This window comes from Gavialis gangeticus, unplaced genomic scaffold (assembly GCF_001723915.1).
Source record: "Gavialis gangeticus isolate Ggan-Ray unplaced genomic scaffold, GavGan_comp1, whole genome shotgun sequence".
In the NCBI taxonomy this organism is placed as follows: Eukaryota; Metazoa; Chordata; order Crocodylia; family Gavialidae; genus Gavialis; species Gavialis gangeticus.
This window is the reverse complement of record NW_017729030.1, coordinates 60448301-60463774: the sequence shown is the minus strand read 5'-3', so window position 1 is coordinate 60463774 and position 15474 is coordinate 60448301. Positions and strand designations below refer to the sequence as shown.

The following is a 15474-nucleotide window of genomic DNA, read 5'->3' as shown; positions in this document are numbered from 1 at the left end:
AGCAGTCGGCCAAATTCATGCCTGATGCAAAGCCAGTGAAGGGAATTTTAGGGATACTTGCAAATCAAGCATAAGGACTTCACCTGCCAGTGTCCACCGAAGCCGTCAATAGGCTTCAGATCGTATCCTTGTTGACCAGAGGTATGGCTTTGCTGGTTTCAGTCTAGTCATACAGATACTTTCCAAATCTGGCATCCTGCTGAAGGTCAGGACTCCCAACTCAGCAGGAGAGTTTTTTAATGCCTGACTAAGTCTGCATTGTGCAAGCACAGAAAACCCCAACAAAAATTAAAATACACATCTGAAAAAAATAGTTTTCCACAGGACGAATCTCTGCAGCAGATGTTGCACCGTAATGCAAACATTTGAGCATCTGTTTCAAGTTTAGTCAAATATGCATTACCTTTCCATCCAAACCCAGGAGCTAGATCTGCACTAAAAACTAATTCTTTCTACCATTCAAATATTTAAAAAAATAAAATCCAACATGTTGTTTTACCAAAGATTTAAAGAGCCCATTAGCAGCTGAGCTAGATGAAAGCAATGCAAATTGTGTTCTGCATAATAACATTGAAGGGGGAGAAAAATCATCATTTTTCTGACGAGAGTGCATAATTTGCTTTCCATGAATATGGGATCTTTGCAAGAAAAACACATTGCAAAAACATGCACAGCAAAATAGGCAAGACTTTGATCACTAGAAAATAATGACACTTCCCTTTGGTCTTTAGAGAGATAAGTTACCAAAGTGAGCTACTGAATTGCATTAAGTGTTATTCAGATTGGACTTTAAGATTTTAAAATGCTGGAAAGCATGCCTAAATACCATGGATTTATGATGCTTCTTTTTGACAGCTAAATTTATCTCTCTTGCTCTCTTTTTTGTTGTTGTTTTAGATGCAATTAAAAAACTTACAAAGAGCTCTTAAAAAAAAACTTTAAAAAAGCAAATAGGGTGCCTATACACGAGCTGGGAGGCTGCTCTAACATGCTGTAATTACAGTACATCGCAGCAGACTCAATTAATCAAGTCTGTTGGAGCATGGTAATTACTGTGCTCCAGCTAGCCTCTGTATCTCATGTATCAGTATCCCTGCAATTCAAAATGGCTGTGCAGGCACTTTATTTAAAGCTCACTCAATGAGCTTTAGATAAAGCATCTCTGCCATCATTTTGAAATGCAGGAATGTTGGTACATGAGACAGTCTGGGCGCTTTAATTAGAGTGATTCTCAGAGCCACTCTAATTAAAGGACCCCTCACCTGTGAAGCATCTGTATAGATGCCCATAGTTTAAAAATCTAGCAGCTAGTGTGATGATGATAAAGTTCCTGACCATCAATATGCTAAAAAACAGGTTCCAGGTTTAGTATGTGAATGTTTTACACGTGTGTGTGTGTGTGTCACTGACATACATGCACACACACACACACACACACACACACACACACACACACACACGTATATGAATAAGAACAGCTGAAGCATCAACACTTGTTGGGAGAAGTACCTCACCTTATGTTTGCAAGAGTGTCATAGAACAAGCTCTTGAAGTTTTATGACTTCATTTTCCCAAAGTTTTAATATGCTTTAGTAGGCATGTTGGGTGCTTAATGGGTTAAAAAAATGAGGTGGTTAGTCTCAAGAGAAAAGAAGATACATACATTTCCAAATTGTGCTTTCTATGTCAGTGGAGTACAATAGAGATTCCATAAAGGGTACATTTCTGCAGTGTCTGCTCACTGCTGATGGACATGACTGGTGACATCAAAATGCACTTTGTACCCCACAAAGGTATTAATGCAATTGGTATCATAGTCTCCATGATGCCACCCTGCCCTGTCTTCTACGTCAGTAAAAGTTTCATTAGGAATTAAAAATGGCTGCCTCACCAGCATTAGGGGTGCCTATATACGTATGGGGAACCTACTCCAATGTGCTGTAATTACAGTGAGTCAGAGCAGACTTGAGTCTGCTGGATCATGCCAATTGGCATGGTCCAGCCAGCCTCCATGTCTCATGTATCAGTGTCCTCGTACTTCAAAATGCCAGTGGGGAGTAACTAAAGCTCATTTTACAAGCTTTAGTTAAAGTGCTCCCACCACCATTTTGAAACACAGGGATGCTAATACACAAGACGCTGTGGATGCTTTAATTAGAGTGGCTCTCGGAGCCGTTCTAATTAAAGCACCCCACCCCCTATGCCTGAAACACATGTAAAAACCCTGGAAGTCTGGAGATCTCTGCGTTTCCATAGCCTTTACTGCAATTTATTATAAATATCTTGTAAGTGATCTAATGGTTGAGCAATTTGAAATTCTACCACTCTGACTTAGCACTATCCCACCCTCTCCCTGCAATGACTTCACATGCTTGCAGGGCAGCAGTGCGTCAGGCCTTCCCCCAATCCTGGTACCATATACTTGGGTCATATATTTTTAGGGCCATGGCTCTTGGTCTATTCCTAGAAAACAGGTCGTGCCCTGTCCTGTTAATAAATGATCTTGTAAACTCAGGATTTGTAGCATGGTGGAGGTGGGGCAGGAGGGAGGAAGAATTCCCAGCTGCTCCTCTGAATAATCTGTGCCACAGTTTTGGGGTCTGTAAATTGCTGAAGTCATGCAGGGCCCTCCTTGCAGCACAGAAAAATGGAGTAGGTTTGATGCCAGACCTTTCAGCACATGGAATGATGTCAGGAAAGGCAACTTTATCTCAAAGGGCAAATTAGTTTCTGAGGCTGGTATTAATTGGCAGTGGAGGTGTTTCATTATGAAGCAGGAATTTTTTAACAGCCAGTAACTAGTTACTATGAAAACACTAACCAGCAGAAGAGAACATTAGCTGGGCATGTTTTTCTTTTAAACATGTGCAGTCAATTTTGCTCACCAGCTCTGTTGTTCCCTATTTATAATCTAGCTAGCTACATACAAGCTGGGCCAGCAGCGGTTAGTAAGTGAGCGGGTGTTTTCAGTGAAGAAAAATCTTCAGGATCAGTCGGATCTGACAACTGTAATTTACAAACTGTGAGGCTTGCTCAATGTTGTTTGCAGCCTAACGTGCAGCCAGATTAATGCTGAGGAAGTTCACAATGGGAGTGCTCCTTTTACTTAGCAACCTAGGGTGCATTGTACACTGTGGAAAGGATCCAAGTTGTTAGCACAGGGAAGACTCTTCGCTAAATGGAATGATTTGAAATGTGATACCTTATCTAAATCTCTAAGGGCACCCGCTGATCCTCTGGATGAGGGAACTCCTGAGGATCACAGGTAGCAGAGCCCCTCTGTTTATTACCTTGATAATAAGATAGCAGCACAGATGTTGAAGGGTTTACTTGGAAGGAGTATCCCTTGAATGAACATTTTATGTTGGCTGGGCAATGTTAGTGCAGTTAATTCTTTGTTAACCTGGAATAGCTGTAGCTGACATCCTGGCTCTGTTTCTTAAGTTCAGAACAGACTGTGGCTGTCAGCTCACTGCTTTGCAGGGATGCATGTTTTCAAATACAATTCCTATGTTTTCTTTAGAGACAAGGCACCCCCCCTACCCCCTCAAATACAATTCCTATGTTTTCCTTAGAGACAAGGCACCCCCCCACCCCCTCAAATACAATTCCTATGTTTTCTTTAGAGACAAGCCCCGCCCCCAACTTCCCAGAGCCTCCATCCCCATCATTTAACCAGCAAAGAGCACAGGAATAGAAAATAACTTTTTGGTCATTATGTTGTTCAGCTTGTAGAATGAAAGTTAGGCTTTTTTCCCTTGCTTGGTCAAGAGGAAAATTCATGAACAACTCCACTGCAGATTGCCATGAAGAGCGAGGGGGAATGGGACTGGGCAAGGGAGAATGGGGCTATGTTGTGTCTACATACAGTAGTCTGCTCTTCTGACTCGGTAGAATGTATCTGTAGACCTCTTAACAGTTTGCTCAGACTCACAGAAAGCCTTTCTCACCCTCCCTTGCAGGCCATGGTTGAGACGGTTAACAACCTCCTACAGCCACAGGCTCTGAATGCTTGGAGGGACTTGACTGCAAGCGACCAGCTGCGTGCGGCAACCATGTTACTTGACACAGTGGAGGAAAGTGCCTTTGTGCTGGCTGATAACCTCCTGAAGACAGACATCGTCAGGGAGAACACTGACAATATCCGTAAGTGAGCAGAGCCATTTGAAACACTAGCAAGGAAAAAGATGCAAGAACAGGCTTGAGATGCAAGGTGAAACCCTGGCCCTATTAAAATTAATGGTACAAGCTCCATGGTCTTCAGTGGAAGCTAGAATTTCACTCTGTCTCCAATCTAGTATAATTCACTTCATCTGAGTAAGATTCAGCAACACTTTCTCCCTCCATTTTAATGAATGATTCTTCCTCTCATGGAGTATCGTTGATTGTCACCAAGAATTGTGGAGTAAAGTGTTGTATGTGGTTGACCAGTGATGTCTGTTTATACCTGTGTGAGATTTTTAAAAATTTTCCCTTGAATCACGTAGCTCTTTCCAAATAGTTCTTGGCTAACAGCAAGATCTAGGAATTGTAGGTGCACATCAACTTTTATGCTTTGGCTCTAAAAGTGAGATCTATCCTTGAATAAATTAATTGCCTTTCTTTGAGTGATAAAAATAGACATATCTCCCATAGGGTTCCCAGTGTTACATAAAGGTGTTGGTAAGAAACCTGAAGTAATTTCTCAAAGAGAACTCCTTTTATTATTCTGATTTATCACTTTCCAAGACCCATGGTGATGAGTGCCTGAGAATAAAGACAGACTCAGTTTTTGGTATCTTGGGAGTTTCATCTGACTAAGAACTGAGTAGGACCTGCAGGATTTGTCTTGTAGTGATGCTATTCTACAGAAGTAAAATATTATAGAAGCCTTCATTGAGTCTATGTGTCATGTCTATATGTAGGCACATGACCTCTTCTGTTTTTTGTTGCTTTTGTTATTACTACTATTATACCTAAAAGCCCAGGTGCCCTTTTGCTGAGCACAGCCAAAATACGTAGCAAAGAGGAGGCACCTGCCTAGAAGAGCTCAGCCTCAGTTTTTTTTCAAAAGACTCTAAACAAATTAAATGTTCAATTTGAAATATGATGGGATTGAACACCTCATTCTGTTTTACTGCTCTGAAAATCCCAGACACAATGCCTAATATACCTATGATAGCAGTGAGAACAGTTCACAAGAAGTTTGTTCCTCATCATGCTTAATACTGTTTTGCTCAATTGAATATAAATATGTGGCTTTATTTAGCTGAGTGTTGATTTTAATTTTAAAAAAATCAAGCGTGCTGGAAAACACCAACCCTGCCACCATCTGCGCATTAAATGAGAATAGCTCTCCTTTTAATTTCTGTGACTACAGATACTGGGTTTTGATAAAATCTACAGAACATACCAAGAGCCAGTGGCAAAATACCAACACTTTCAGATTTTCACTTTTACCGTTGTTCTGAATATCCTTGGGTGCTTATTTACACAAACTTGGAGTAGATTTTATTTACATTAAAAAAAAAAAATCTAAGCCTTTCTGCAGGGCAAAGACATGGAAAATAAGTGAAAGTTCAAAGCAGAGTCTAACACTCAACACTCCATACTGTTTCCTGTGTTTACATTTTATTGCAAAAATGGTGTTGGGGCCATGATGTATGTATATTGTGAGTATTTTAGTGGTGATTATTCTCCATGTTGTAACCCAGTGATCACTTGTCTCTTGCAAACAGAATTGGAAGTTGCAAGACTAAGCACAGACGGAAATTTGGAAGATTTGAAATTTCCACAGAACATGGGTCGTGGGAGCTCGATCCAGCTATCAGCAAATACATTGAAACAAAATGGTCGAAATGGTAGGTACAACATTTTGTTGCTTTATGTATCTTTTGAGTTAGGTAATGCTTTGCATTATGGTTACATTGAAAAACAGTTTATTAAGAGCTAATAAACGATTCCTAGATATTTTTAAGCATGTTATAGATGTGAGAAGTATGTGCTGTAGATGGTTACAAAGCATCAGAAGAAGGTGCAACTTATAGTTATAAGATGAATAAATCATTGTAGACATTTATTTATGTGCTTAATTTCCTGATTATTTGCGTCGTGATAGCACTGCACAGTCCCAGACGTGGACCAGGATTCCAATATGCCAGGAGTCCTACAAACACCAAATAGCAAGATAGTCCCTTTACCAAAGCTCCCTCAATCTAAGTACTGTATTTACTCAAATGCAAGACAAGACAAGGACCCTCCTCCCCCCTGTCCCCAATCAGCAGAGAGGAAAAAGCCTCTTGACTTATATTCACATACAAGAAAACCTCATTAAATAGATTTTCTATCACTAAACTGCTGCCAAAAGCAGCATGTGCTCAGTAATGGAAACCTACTATGAAGTTGATCAAATGCAGCCAACACTGAGCAGGACTATAAAACATATAGCCCATATTAGGCAAACATACTGATGAGAACATAACCCAAGGATAGGTTAGGGTAGCCCAACTGAGTAAGGTATATGGTAGTGTCCATTGCATGCAGTCCCTCTCAACACCAACTCTTTTTCGGGTCAAGCTACACTGAATACATTTCAATGTCGTCTTCTCTCCCACAGCTGATTTGCACCTTTCTTTCCTATTTAAATGATTCTTGTTTTTCACCAGCTGTAAATGTCTGGCAAATATCATGAAATAGGGCCCCAAATGGTTCACCCAGAACTGCTCTGTTATCCCATCCCTCAGTCCATCACATCTGATTAGTGTGGCCTCATCCTTCATGAGGTGGAGCTGGACCAGGTTGCCCTGTGCCTCATTTACATATACATTTTTGGAGGATCCCAGGACTTGTGACAAGAATATCTGGTCCCAGTCAGGAATGGGGCACTAATTAACACATGGGTCCTTTGTGGGGAGTATCTGGAGCAATTCTGAGGTGTCGGGTTACCATGGCTTGAAATGCTGTTGACTTTGCTTGGGCCCAACCCAGTGAACTACATGGTAGATCACTGAGCCTTTTTGTTTTGGATTAATATCATGTATATGTTGTACTGTATATAAGTAGGTAAACATGGGGGACAAATTCAAGGCAAACCTCCAATAATAATAATACCTGGAAAATGTTAACAAATTTGTACATTTTTCATATATAGAATCTAAGTATTTGGGCGTCATCTTATATTCAGGGTTGTCATATATTTGAGTAAATATGGTAGATATGGAAAAATCAGAAGCAACTTTTGAATTGTTGGATGCCATAACAATTGATTACCCATTTATTAAACTAGTTTTTTATAAAATTCTAATGAATGCACCTTCACATATAGTGTCACTTTGATTTGCTCAGCTGAGAAATACTTTTTTTGTCCTCTTCTCTCTTTACTCTTGCTTCATAACATCTGAGGAAGTAAAAAAAAAAAACAATAAGGCCTTACCCAGTTTCTTGTATTTGCTACCCAGACATTGCAAACTCACCAGAAGCTGAAGTCTGTATTCATGTGGTCACTGTGCAGCTCTCAAATTTGTTTCTTCTGCTTAGAAGTGCAAATAAACTCTGTGCTACAGCAAAACAGAAGTGTCTTATACACAAAACCTAACATGCCAAACCCTGTAATAGCTGATAATCAGGCATGTTGGGGGGAGGGAGTTGGTGTGGGTGCAGATGAATTAATTTTATAATGGTACCAAAGTCATGTTCATGACTCTGATGTTCCAACCCCTTACAAATCTTTTCTGCTGCTTTGCTTAGATATCTTGAATTAATATTTTTTTCACTTTTGAACACCTATAGCATTTGTGATGCAGGAAGCATGTTTAATATTAATTGTCCCATGCCCTTGACTTCTTGCTAAATTGGCTGATTGGAAATCTGTTTTATTGCCAAGTGACTGTCAATCTTTGGGAGTGCCAAGGGCCTGTCAGTGTGCCCTGATTTCTTAAACATTGTTGCCAGTGTGGGACAGTACTGAGCATAGATGGTTAGTTAGCATCTGTTGTCTTCAGTAGGAAATTTTACATAGGATAAAAGGCTTGCTTGAAAAACTGTTTCAAAGTGCTGCACAGTGCAAACATTTGAAAGAAAGTGGGGGGAAACAACAGCAAACAATGATAGCACAAAAAGCCAACAAACCAGAAAGAGGTGATTAAAAGTTATGAATTCAAGTCTTCAGTGCTTTTCTCTCTAAAGCTTACGAGCCTCTTGATATAATATGAATCAAAGATGATGTTATATGTGAACTGTCTTGAAGCTGCCAAGCCATTTATTTCTAGTTCAGTAATTTGAGCAGAAACATGGGTTGATCTATCTCTATAGATCCACTGTAGACCAAACCAGGGACTGCCAGGCTCTGTTTGTACTAATGGGCCTGACAAATTCCTATTTATGAGATCCATTAAAGTAAATATTCCACTCGTTTACTTTATTGTTCTGTAATGAGTGTATATTCTGTGGGGGTTGCTTTTAAACATTAGCCTATATGAAGGGGAAAGTGCTATAATACATACTTTGATAGTTGTAAAATAGGCAAAATATACCATAATAGAACAATATTGAAGCTGGGCAATAGAGGTAAAACTGTTAAGAATCCTGCAGACAGTGGTTTGCAATAAATCTTGAACTTGTAGCAAAATAATGGTATTTTGTCACCCACTGTACTGGAAACAGGATTTCACCACTAAAATGTACAATGGAAAAGGAATGTTTATTCTAGAGACAAGGAGTAAATTCTTGTCTCCCTTCAAGTCGGTGGCAAAGCTCCAGTAGACTTCAGGGGTATGGCATTTCAGCATACAGACATGGCCTTTAGGACTCTGTCAAGAACAAGAAACTTTTAAAAGAAGAAATTTTTAAAGAAAGCTTTAGGCATAGGCAGAAAGAAGGAAAAATCCAGGTTCCTAAGGGTGGTCAAGGCATTCTGACCAGTGTGGAATATGGACTCACCAGCACTGTTGTAATGTAAAGCCCATGTCTAGGATAAAATTTAGTACTCTGTATTTTTTCACTATTCCCAGATTTTCTTGCTGCAAACTACTTGGAAGGGGTTTTTTTTTTCCTTGCCGCTGACTTGATTAGCTTCTTAAAGGCTGACTGTCACTGTGCTTTCCTAATGTGAGAACAGGCATCACTATAGAGAAGGACAGTAGATAGCAAGGTAGCAGCTGTGTCCTGTGTCGTCGTCGTCCCCCCGCCCCGCAAGCATTTCAGAGATTTGTCTGCCCTTGTTAGTTACTTTTTGAAAGCAGTAACACATAGGTTCATCAAAGGGCCAGATATTTACCTGGTGTAAATCATCTATGGTCTATTAAAATCAGTAGACATACATTGCTTTAATTCATATATATTTGGAAGCAATAGTAATAACCTTATGTGTTCATGAACTGCCTTCCCTCCCAAAGCATGGGACATTGAAAAAAATCACTAGAAAATTTATATTAAAGGGCACATAAAATTAATGCGAATGAATAAACTCCAGTGCATACCATGCTAGAGATTATTGCTTCTGGTTGCAGCATATTGACATGTACCCAGGACAACAGCAGTTTGAGCTGGGGTGGGGCAGCTACAGCTGGCAGAGGGCCATTTGGGGTTAGCCTGCCAACCTGGGGCTGCTCTGACCCAGCTCAACATGCTGCAGGGGGCTGGCTAGGGCACAAGGGTGCTCTAGTGTGGGCCTAGCCAGCAGACAGCCCCTACACTGAAGCACCCTCATGCCTCAGCTAGCCCTGTCAGCATCTATATGTGCATTGCTGCACATTGAAGAACTCCACTGCAGAATAGTACTTGCACGGGTACTAACCTACAGCTGAGTTAATTAGTATCTTGCAGCCTAATAGGGTTGCACGGGTAGATTCTGAGACTTTACTGCAGTACTAACTAGGCCACTCCTCAGTAAATGTCTCATGTAGATACACCTAGAAAGAAGTTTCTATTTTGCTGTAGTTATTTTAATTGAAAAATTACAAGCTTCAAATAAGATCTCATTACTGTTTGCAGTTCAAGGGACTTAAGGGCACAGCTGGTTACCACTAAATTGACCTCATTGTGGTTGTAGCTGTTTAGCCTGGAGGACAGTCTACTGGACTGGGACTCAGGAGACCTGGTTTCTATATGTGGTTCTGCTACGGTCTTGCTGAGTGAGATTGGGCAACTCATTTCCCTTTATGCCTTGGTTTCCCTATACAGAAGCAATAGCTAATAGAAGCACAGGACAGGAAGTAGCTTCCTGGGTTTTCATGCTCGACCGCATGTTATGGTAGGCAACCCCATAGTTCAACATTAATCTTATCAAGCTCCATCTTAGACATACTGAGCCTTTTGCCCCCTCTTCTCCTGTTGCAAGGATGTTCTAGAGCCTTTAATGGTTGCAAGCCTTTCTCTGGTTTCCAGCTTAAATTTATGCATGGCTAACTTATCCCCACTTGTTCTTGTGCCAGCTTTGTCTTCAGGTTAAGTAGCTCTTCTCCCTCTCTCATGTTTGCCCCTTTGAACTATTTACAGACAGCAGCCATCTTCATTCACAGCCTTTTGCTGTGTTACACAAGCCTGTCTCTTAGTCTCTTCTCATAAAATAGGCTCTGCATTTCCTTTCCCCCTTCATAATGATACTGACCTCTTTTTCATAAAGTGCATTGAGACCAACTGATGAAAAATACTGTATGAGGGCAAGGTATTGTTATTATCCCAGCAGTGAATTTCTTCAGTCTGACTCCCTCATTTAAATCACGTGTTGTGTAACATATCATTGATTCTGTATCTTCCTTAGCATTGGACATGATTAAAAAAAACAATAATTATAAAAGAAAACGAATCTCACTCCATTTCTTACTTTATAGTCTTTGCAGTAATGTGCAAAAAAGCGGTAAAGTGGATTGCTTCTGTTAAGAACCAATTTGCTGGTAGTGTGGGTTTTATGAAACATCCCTAGCAATGGGATTATATGGAAAGGGAGAAAATCTGGTTGAAAAATAAAATGGGTTCTTTTCTGGGTTTTTTAGGAAAAAAAAATATACATGAGATGGGGCTGAGTGGTGGTGGGAGAGTGACAGATTGCTCAAAAATTATTGTTTTGTAGTTTCATAGTTGGTAGGGTCAGAAGAGACCTAAGCAGATCATCCAGCCCAACCCCTTGCCATGGGCAGGAAAGGATGCTGGGGTCAAATGACCCCAGCTACGTGGCTGTTTAGCCTCCTTTTGAAGACCCCCAGGGTAGGAGCAAGCACCACTTCCCTTGGAAGTTGGTTCCAGCTCCTGGCTACCCTGACAGTGAAGTAGTGCCTCCTGATATCTAGCCTGAATCTACTCTCAGTCAACTTATGGCTGTTGTTCCTTGTTAACCCCAGCAGTGCCTGGGGGAACAGGGACTCTCCCATTGCCTGCTGGTCCCCCTTTATAGGTGGCCACCAAATCCCCTCTCAGCCTTCTCTTGTGGAGGTTGAACAGATTCAGGTCCCGTAGCCTCTCCTCGTAGGGCCTGCCCTGCTGCCCCCTAATCACATGTGTGGCCCTCCTCTGGACCCTCTCGAAGCTGTCCAGATCCCTCCTGAAGCGCAGCGCCCAGAACTGGATGCAGTACTCCAGCTGTGGCCTGACCAATGTTGCATAGAGGGGGAGGATCACCTCCTTGGTCATCTATGGATACATGACAAAGTATGGTTAGCCTTCCTGACTGCGTCTCCACATTGATGACCCATGTTCATCTTGGAATCAATAGTGATTCCAAGATCCTTCTCTGCCTCTGCACTGATAAGAAGGGAGTTCCCCAGCCTGTAAGTGTGCTGCTGGTTCTTCCTTCCCAGGTGCAACACCTTGCACTTGTCTGTATTGAAACCCATCCTATTCCCATCCGCCCACCTCTGTAACCTGTTGAGATCTAGTTGTAGCCCGTCCCTCTCTTCTAGCGTGCTCGCTTCTTCCCACATCTTAGTGTCATCTGCGAACTTGAACAAGGTGCTTTTCACCAAGCACCTTGGTGCTTTTTGCCAATCAAAAGGCAAAGTTGAGATGCACCTTACACACTAACTAAGTAAGAGACACATAAGCTTTCATGAGCCTGAGTTCTGTTCGCGAGAGGCGGCAAATGCAGTCATAATAGCCATGATAGGATACTTCTTTAGAAACCAGGGTTGAAAGCCCCAAAGCACAGCTTTGGTTTCAACAGCACAGGTAGGGAGGAGGAGGTTGTAACAGAAGAAGCATTTTGCTTGTAACAAAGAACTATTATCTTGAACACAACCCTCTGAGCTGGATTGGTATGATTTCTAACTCATATTTGTACTTTGTAGGTGAAATCAGGGTGGCTTTTGTGCTGTATAACAACCTGGGTCCATATCTCTCCACGGAGAATGCCAGCATGAAGTTAGGAACAGAGGCCATGTCAACCAATCACTCTGTCATAGTTAACTCCCCTGTCATTACGGCAGCAATAAACAAAGAGTTCAGCACTAAAGTTTATCTAGCGGATCCTGTGGTGTTTGCTGTCAAGCACATCAAGGTAAGGGGGCACGGCGGGTCTGTGAAACTTCATATTTAAATGGTTTTTCATTTTATTTCTAAAACAACTGCAGCAGAAGTCCTCAGTTGGGCAGCCTAATGTGCCCAAGCAGTCCTAGATCAAACTTTGAATTATGTATTTGTTACTGCCTTTGTGCCTAATGTTTTTATATGGATAATGCCTCTTTTACATTATACTAATCAGGCTAGGGAAAGGGTCTCCACTGTGTAGAAGCCTCATCATTCAATTGCTAACACAAGTCATTCCGTGATTAAAAACTACCAGTATATTTAAATGGCCCATAATATTATTTTATCCTGGTGGCAGGGGATATTAGAGGAAATGGAATTACCGTGGATGAGGACAGCTAGCCCACCAGTAGCCAAGCAGAGTCATTGCAAAAGTTGATTGCTTAAAGCAATTAATTTCTCTGCTCTGCAATGCAATGCAATGCAATGCAATGCAATCCAATGAAGCAATCTTGTTCTGAGGAGTTGACTTACATCTGTGGATGAAATTAATCAAGAACAAAGAACTAAGTTTGCATTAACAAAGAGAGCAGCACCAATCTAACTTTCTCTGGCATATACAGCTAATACTTGACATATAAACGGTTGCTGATTGTTTATGTGAAATTAAAGGGTGAGAGTTACAAAGTGGCTCTGGGAAAAGATAGTGCATCTAGAAATCTTTGAAGCCTTACAATTTTTACTGCATTTATTCATTTCTTCCCAGCAGCAGTCAGAAGAAAATTTCAACCCTAACTGTTCATTTTGGAGCTATTCAAAGCGTACAATGACAGGTTATTGGTCGACGCAAGGATGTCGGCTCCTGACAACAAATAAGACACACACTACATGTTCCTGTAATCATCTAACCAATTTTGCTGTCCTGATGGCACATGTGGAAGTTAAGGTAGGCACTGCAAAGATATGGGCTGCAGATACATTAGGAGGGAGGAAGGGCTAATGCCATTCAGTTTTGTCTCAGTGAAGAGATAAAGCTTGACAAACTTGTTATCCAAAGGCCATTCTAGATATAGAACCTGCCTGGCATAATTCTGCCCTTGGTAATTCATGTGCAGCTCCCGTTGACTTTATCTGGAACTGAGTGTGATTTGTTCAAGGGCTATGTTTGGCTCAGAGTATGTCCAGCTGTTAAATGAGATGAAGAAGAAAGAGCGGTCAACCTAAGAAGGGCAACTGTGGAGATTACATCTCTTCTTCAGTGTTTTGCAGACCGGCTTAGATCTCAGTGCTACAGTCCTTGCATGTGTGTACCTGACTGTGCCATCAAAGCATAGTCTGGGCTTGTGGGCCATGGGGATAGGAAGCATTAGGAGAAGTTTGTTTTGCTTGGGTATAGATCACAGCAGTGTATGGGCTGAAAACCTTCTGCCACATTTCTTTGTGTGGTGTGACTTCCTGGCCCCTGAAGAACCTGCCCAGCTCCCTTGGTTGCTCCTTATTTGCTTTGTCACTGTGCCCAGCCTTGCTACTGTCTGCGTGAAGAAGGGAAGGATCTTCACTTCTTCCTCCCTGTGTTGTATCCTCACTGCAAAGACAGGCAGAACCTGGCCTGTGATTAGCCCTATTGACCTGCACAGAGGCATGTGCTTTGGGCCAGAGTATGTGACCTCTACTCACGCAAGTAGGACTCAGCTTATGTTAGCAGTTCTTTTGAAGCTGAGGTAGTTTACTGTATAAGTGCTTCTCAGTAGGGTTCTGTGTTTTAGGATGGAGCCCTCAGTTGAGGTTTCATCCTAGAACAGGTAAAAGGCAGAGCTCATTCTATATTGTCTGAGCACATCTGGCCATCTGTAAGAAAGAACAGGTTTGTGATGAGGTTCAGGCAACTCTGGAGAAGAATAAGGGCCCAGATAACCCAAGAGACTTTGGCCCTGCTTGGTGTATAGTGTCTTCTGTACAAATTATCTAAAGTTAAACATGTAGAAGAGTTCAGCACTGCTACCAGGACTACTGAGATGTCACCACAGACACTGTTGTGGTATTATAGGGCCTTATGAATGTTTTTTTCATTGTCACTCCTTTGTATACTTTTGTTTTGATATTCCTAAAGAGAATTTGAAACACGGCATTAAAATATATATTAAGACTCTGTCTTGAATGACAGAAACCAAGCAAGATAGAAACGCAAGACTGGCAGCTCTTTTAACATCAATATATTACACTTGCTGCAACAGCTGGGCACAGCTGGTTAGAGTGAGGACAGAGGCAGAAAATCAGTTGCCAGTTAGTTGGGTAGAATTCCCTGTAACTTACTTGAGAACTGTTCCTGCACAATGGTAGTTGGCTTAAAATAACTGCAGTCATACTCTGGGATAGGTCAGCTGAAGATAACCTTGCGGTTCACCCTTGTCTGCGGTATGGGTGCATTCAGTACAAGTGTTTTACAGAGAAACAGTATTGCCAAGGGAGTGTATTTTTTCTAGATTTATTTTTAAAGTGTGTGTGTGCGTGTGTTTGTCCTGTTGATAGCTACCTAGAGTTGATGAATGTGCCAGGTCATTGAGGTCACAGGTCACCTCAAAGAAATGTGAGTCACAGAGTTGCTCTGCACCCAAATGAAAAAATGAAGAGTTTTGAAGGAAACAAGTGCTTAACACCTGTACTGCCTCTTGATAAGCTGTCATTAAGGATAAGGACACTCATACATTTGGAGCCTGTCATGGAGTGGGGCCTACGAGCGGCCGTGATCCTGCTAGCGCCCCCTTGCCGTGGCAATTAGGAGATCAGCACCCTCTTATTCTCGCCCGCCACGTCTTTGATCTTATATAAGGTAATATGGGAGGCTGCCTATGATCTCCTGAGATTTAAGGGTGACTTGGTGCACCCCCAGCCTTATGGGCTATGCATGCCTCCTACCTCCCCTTTAGCACGCCCCAAGCCTCGCAGCTGTTCCTGACATTCTTGCGTCTCCAAACTTCCGCTAGCCCTCCCCGGGCTTCACTGTTACCGGCTGGCCCCCCCAGGGCCTGTGCCACGCAC

At 41.8% G+C, this 15474-nt stretch overlaps 1 protein-coding gene across 12 annotated transcripts in view; it reads left to right on the top strand.

The window, feature by feature from the left end:
* Positions 1-15474, top strand: part of ADGRL3 (adhesion G protein-coupled receptor L3) — a 1275722-nt gene that overhangs the window by 1073147 nt on the left and 187101 nt on the right. For 11 of the 12 annotated variants that reach the window (XM_019522289.1, XM_019522280.1, XM_019522284.1 and 8 more), the window contains 4 exons: positions 3963-4146; positions 5718-5840; positions 12258-12466; positions 13205-13381. In XM_019522289.1, the coding sequence (XP_019377834.1) occupies positions 3963-4146; positions 5718-5840; positions 12258-12466; positions 13205-13381 (693 nt within the window). The remainder of the gene's footprint in view (positions 1-3962; positions 4147-5717; positions 5841-12257; positions 12467-13204; positions 13382-15474) is intronic. The other variant, XM_019522283.1, reaches the window with a different exon arrangement.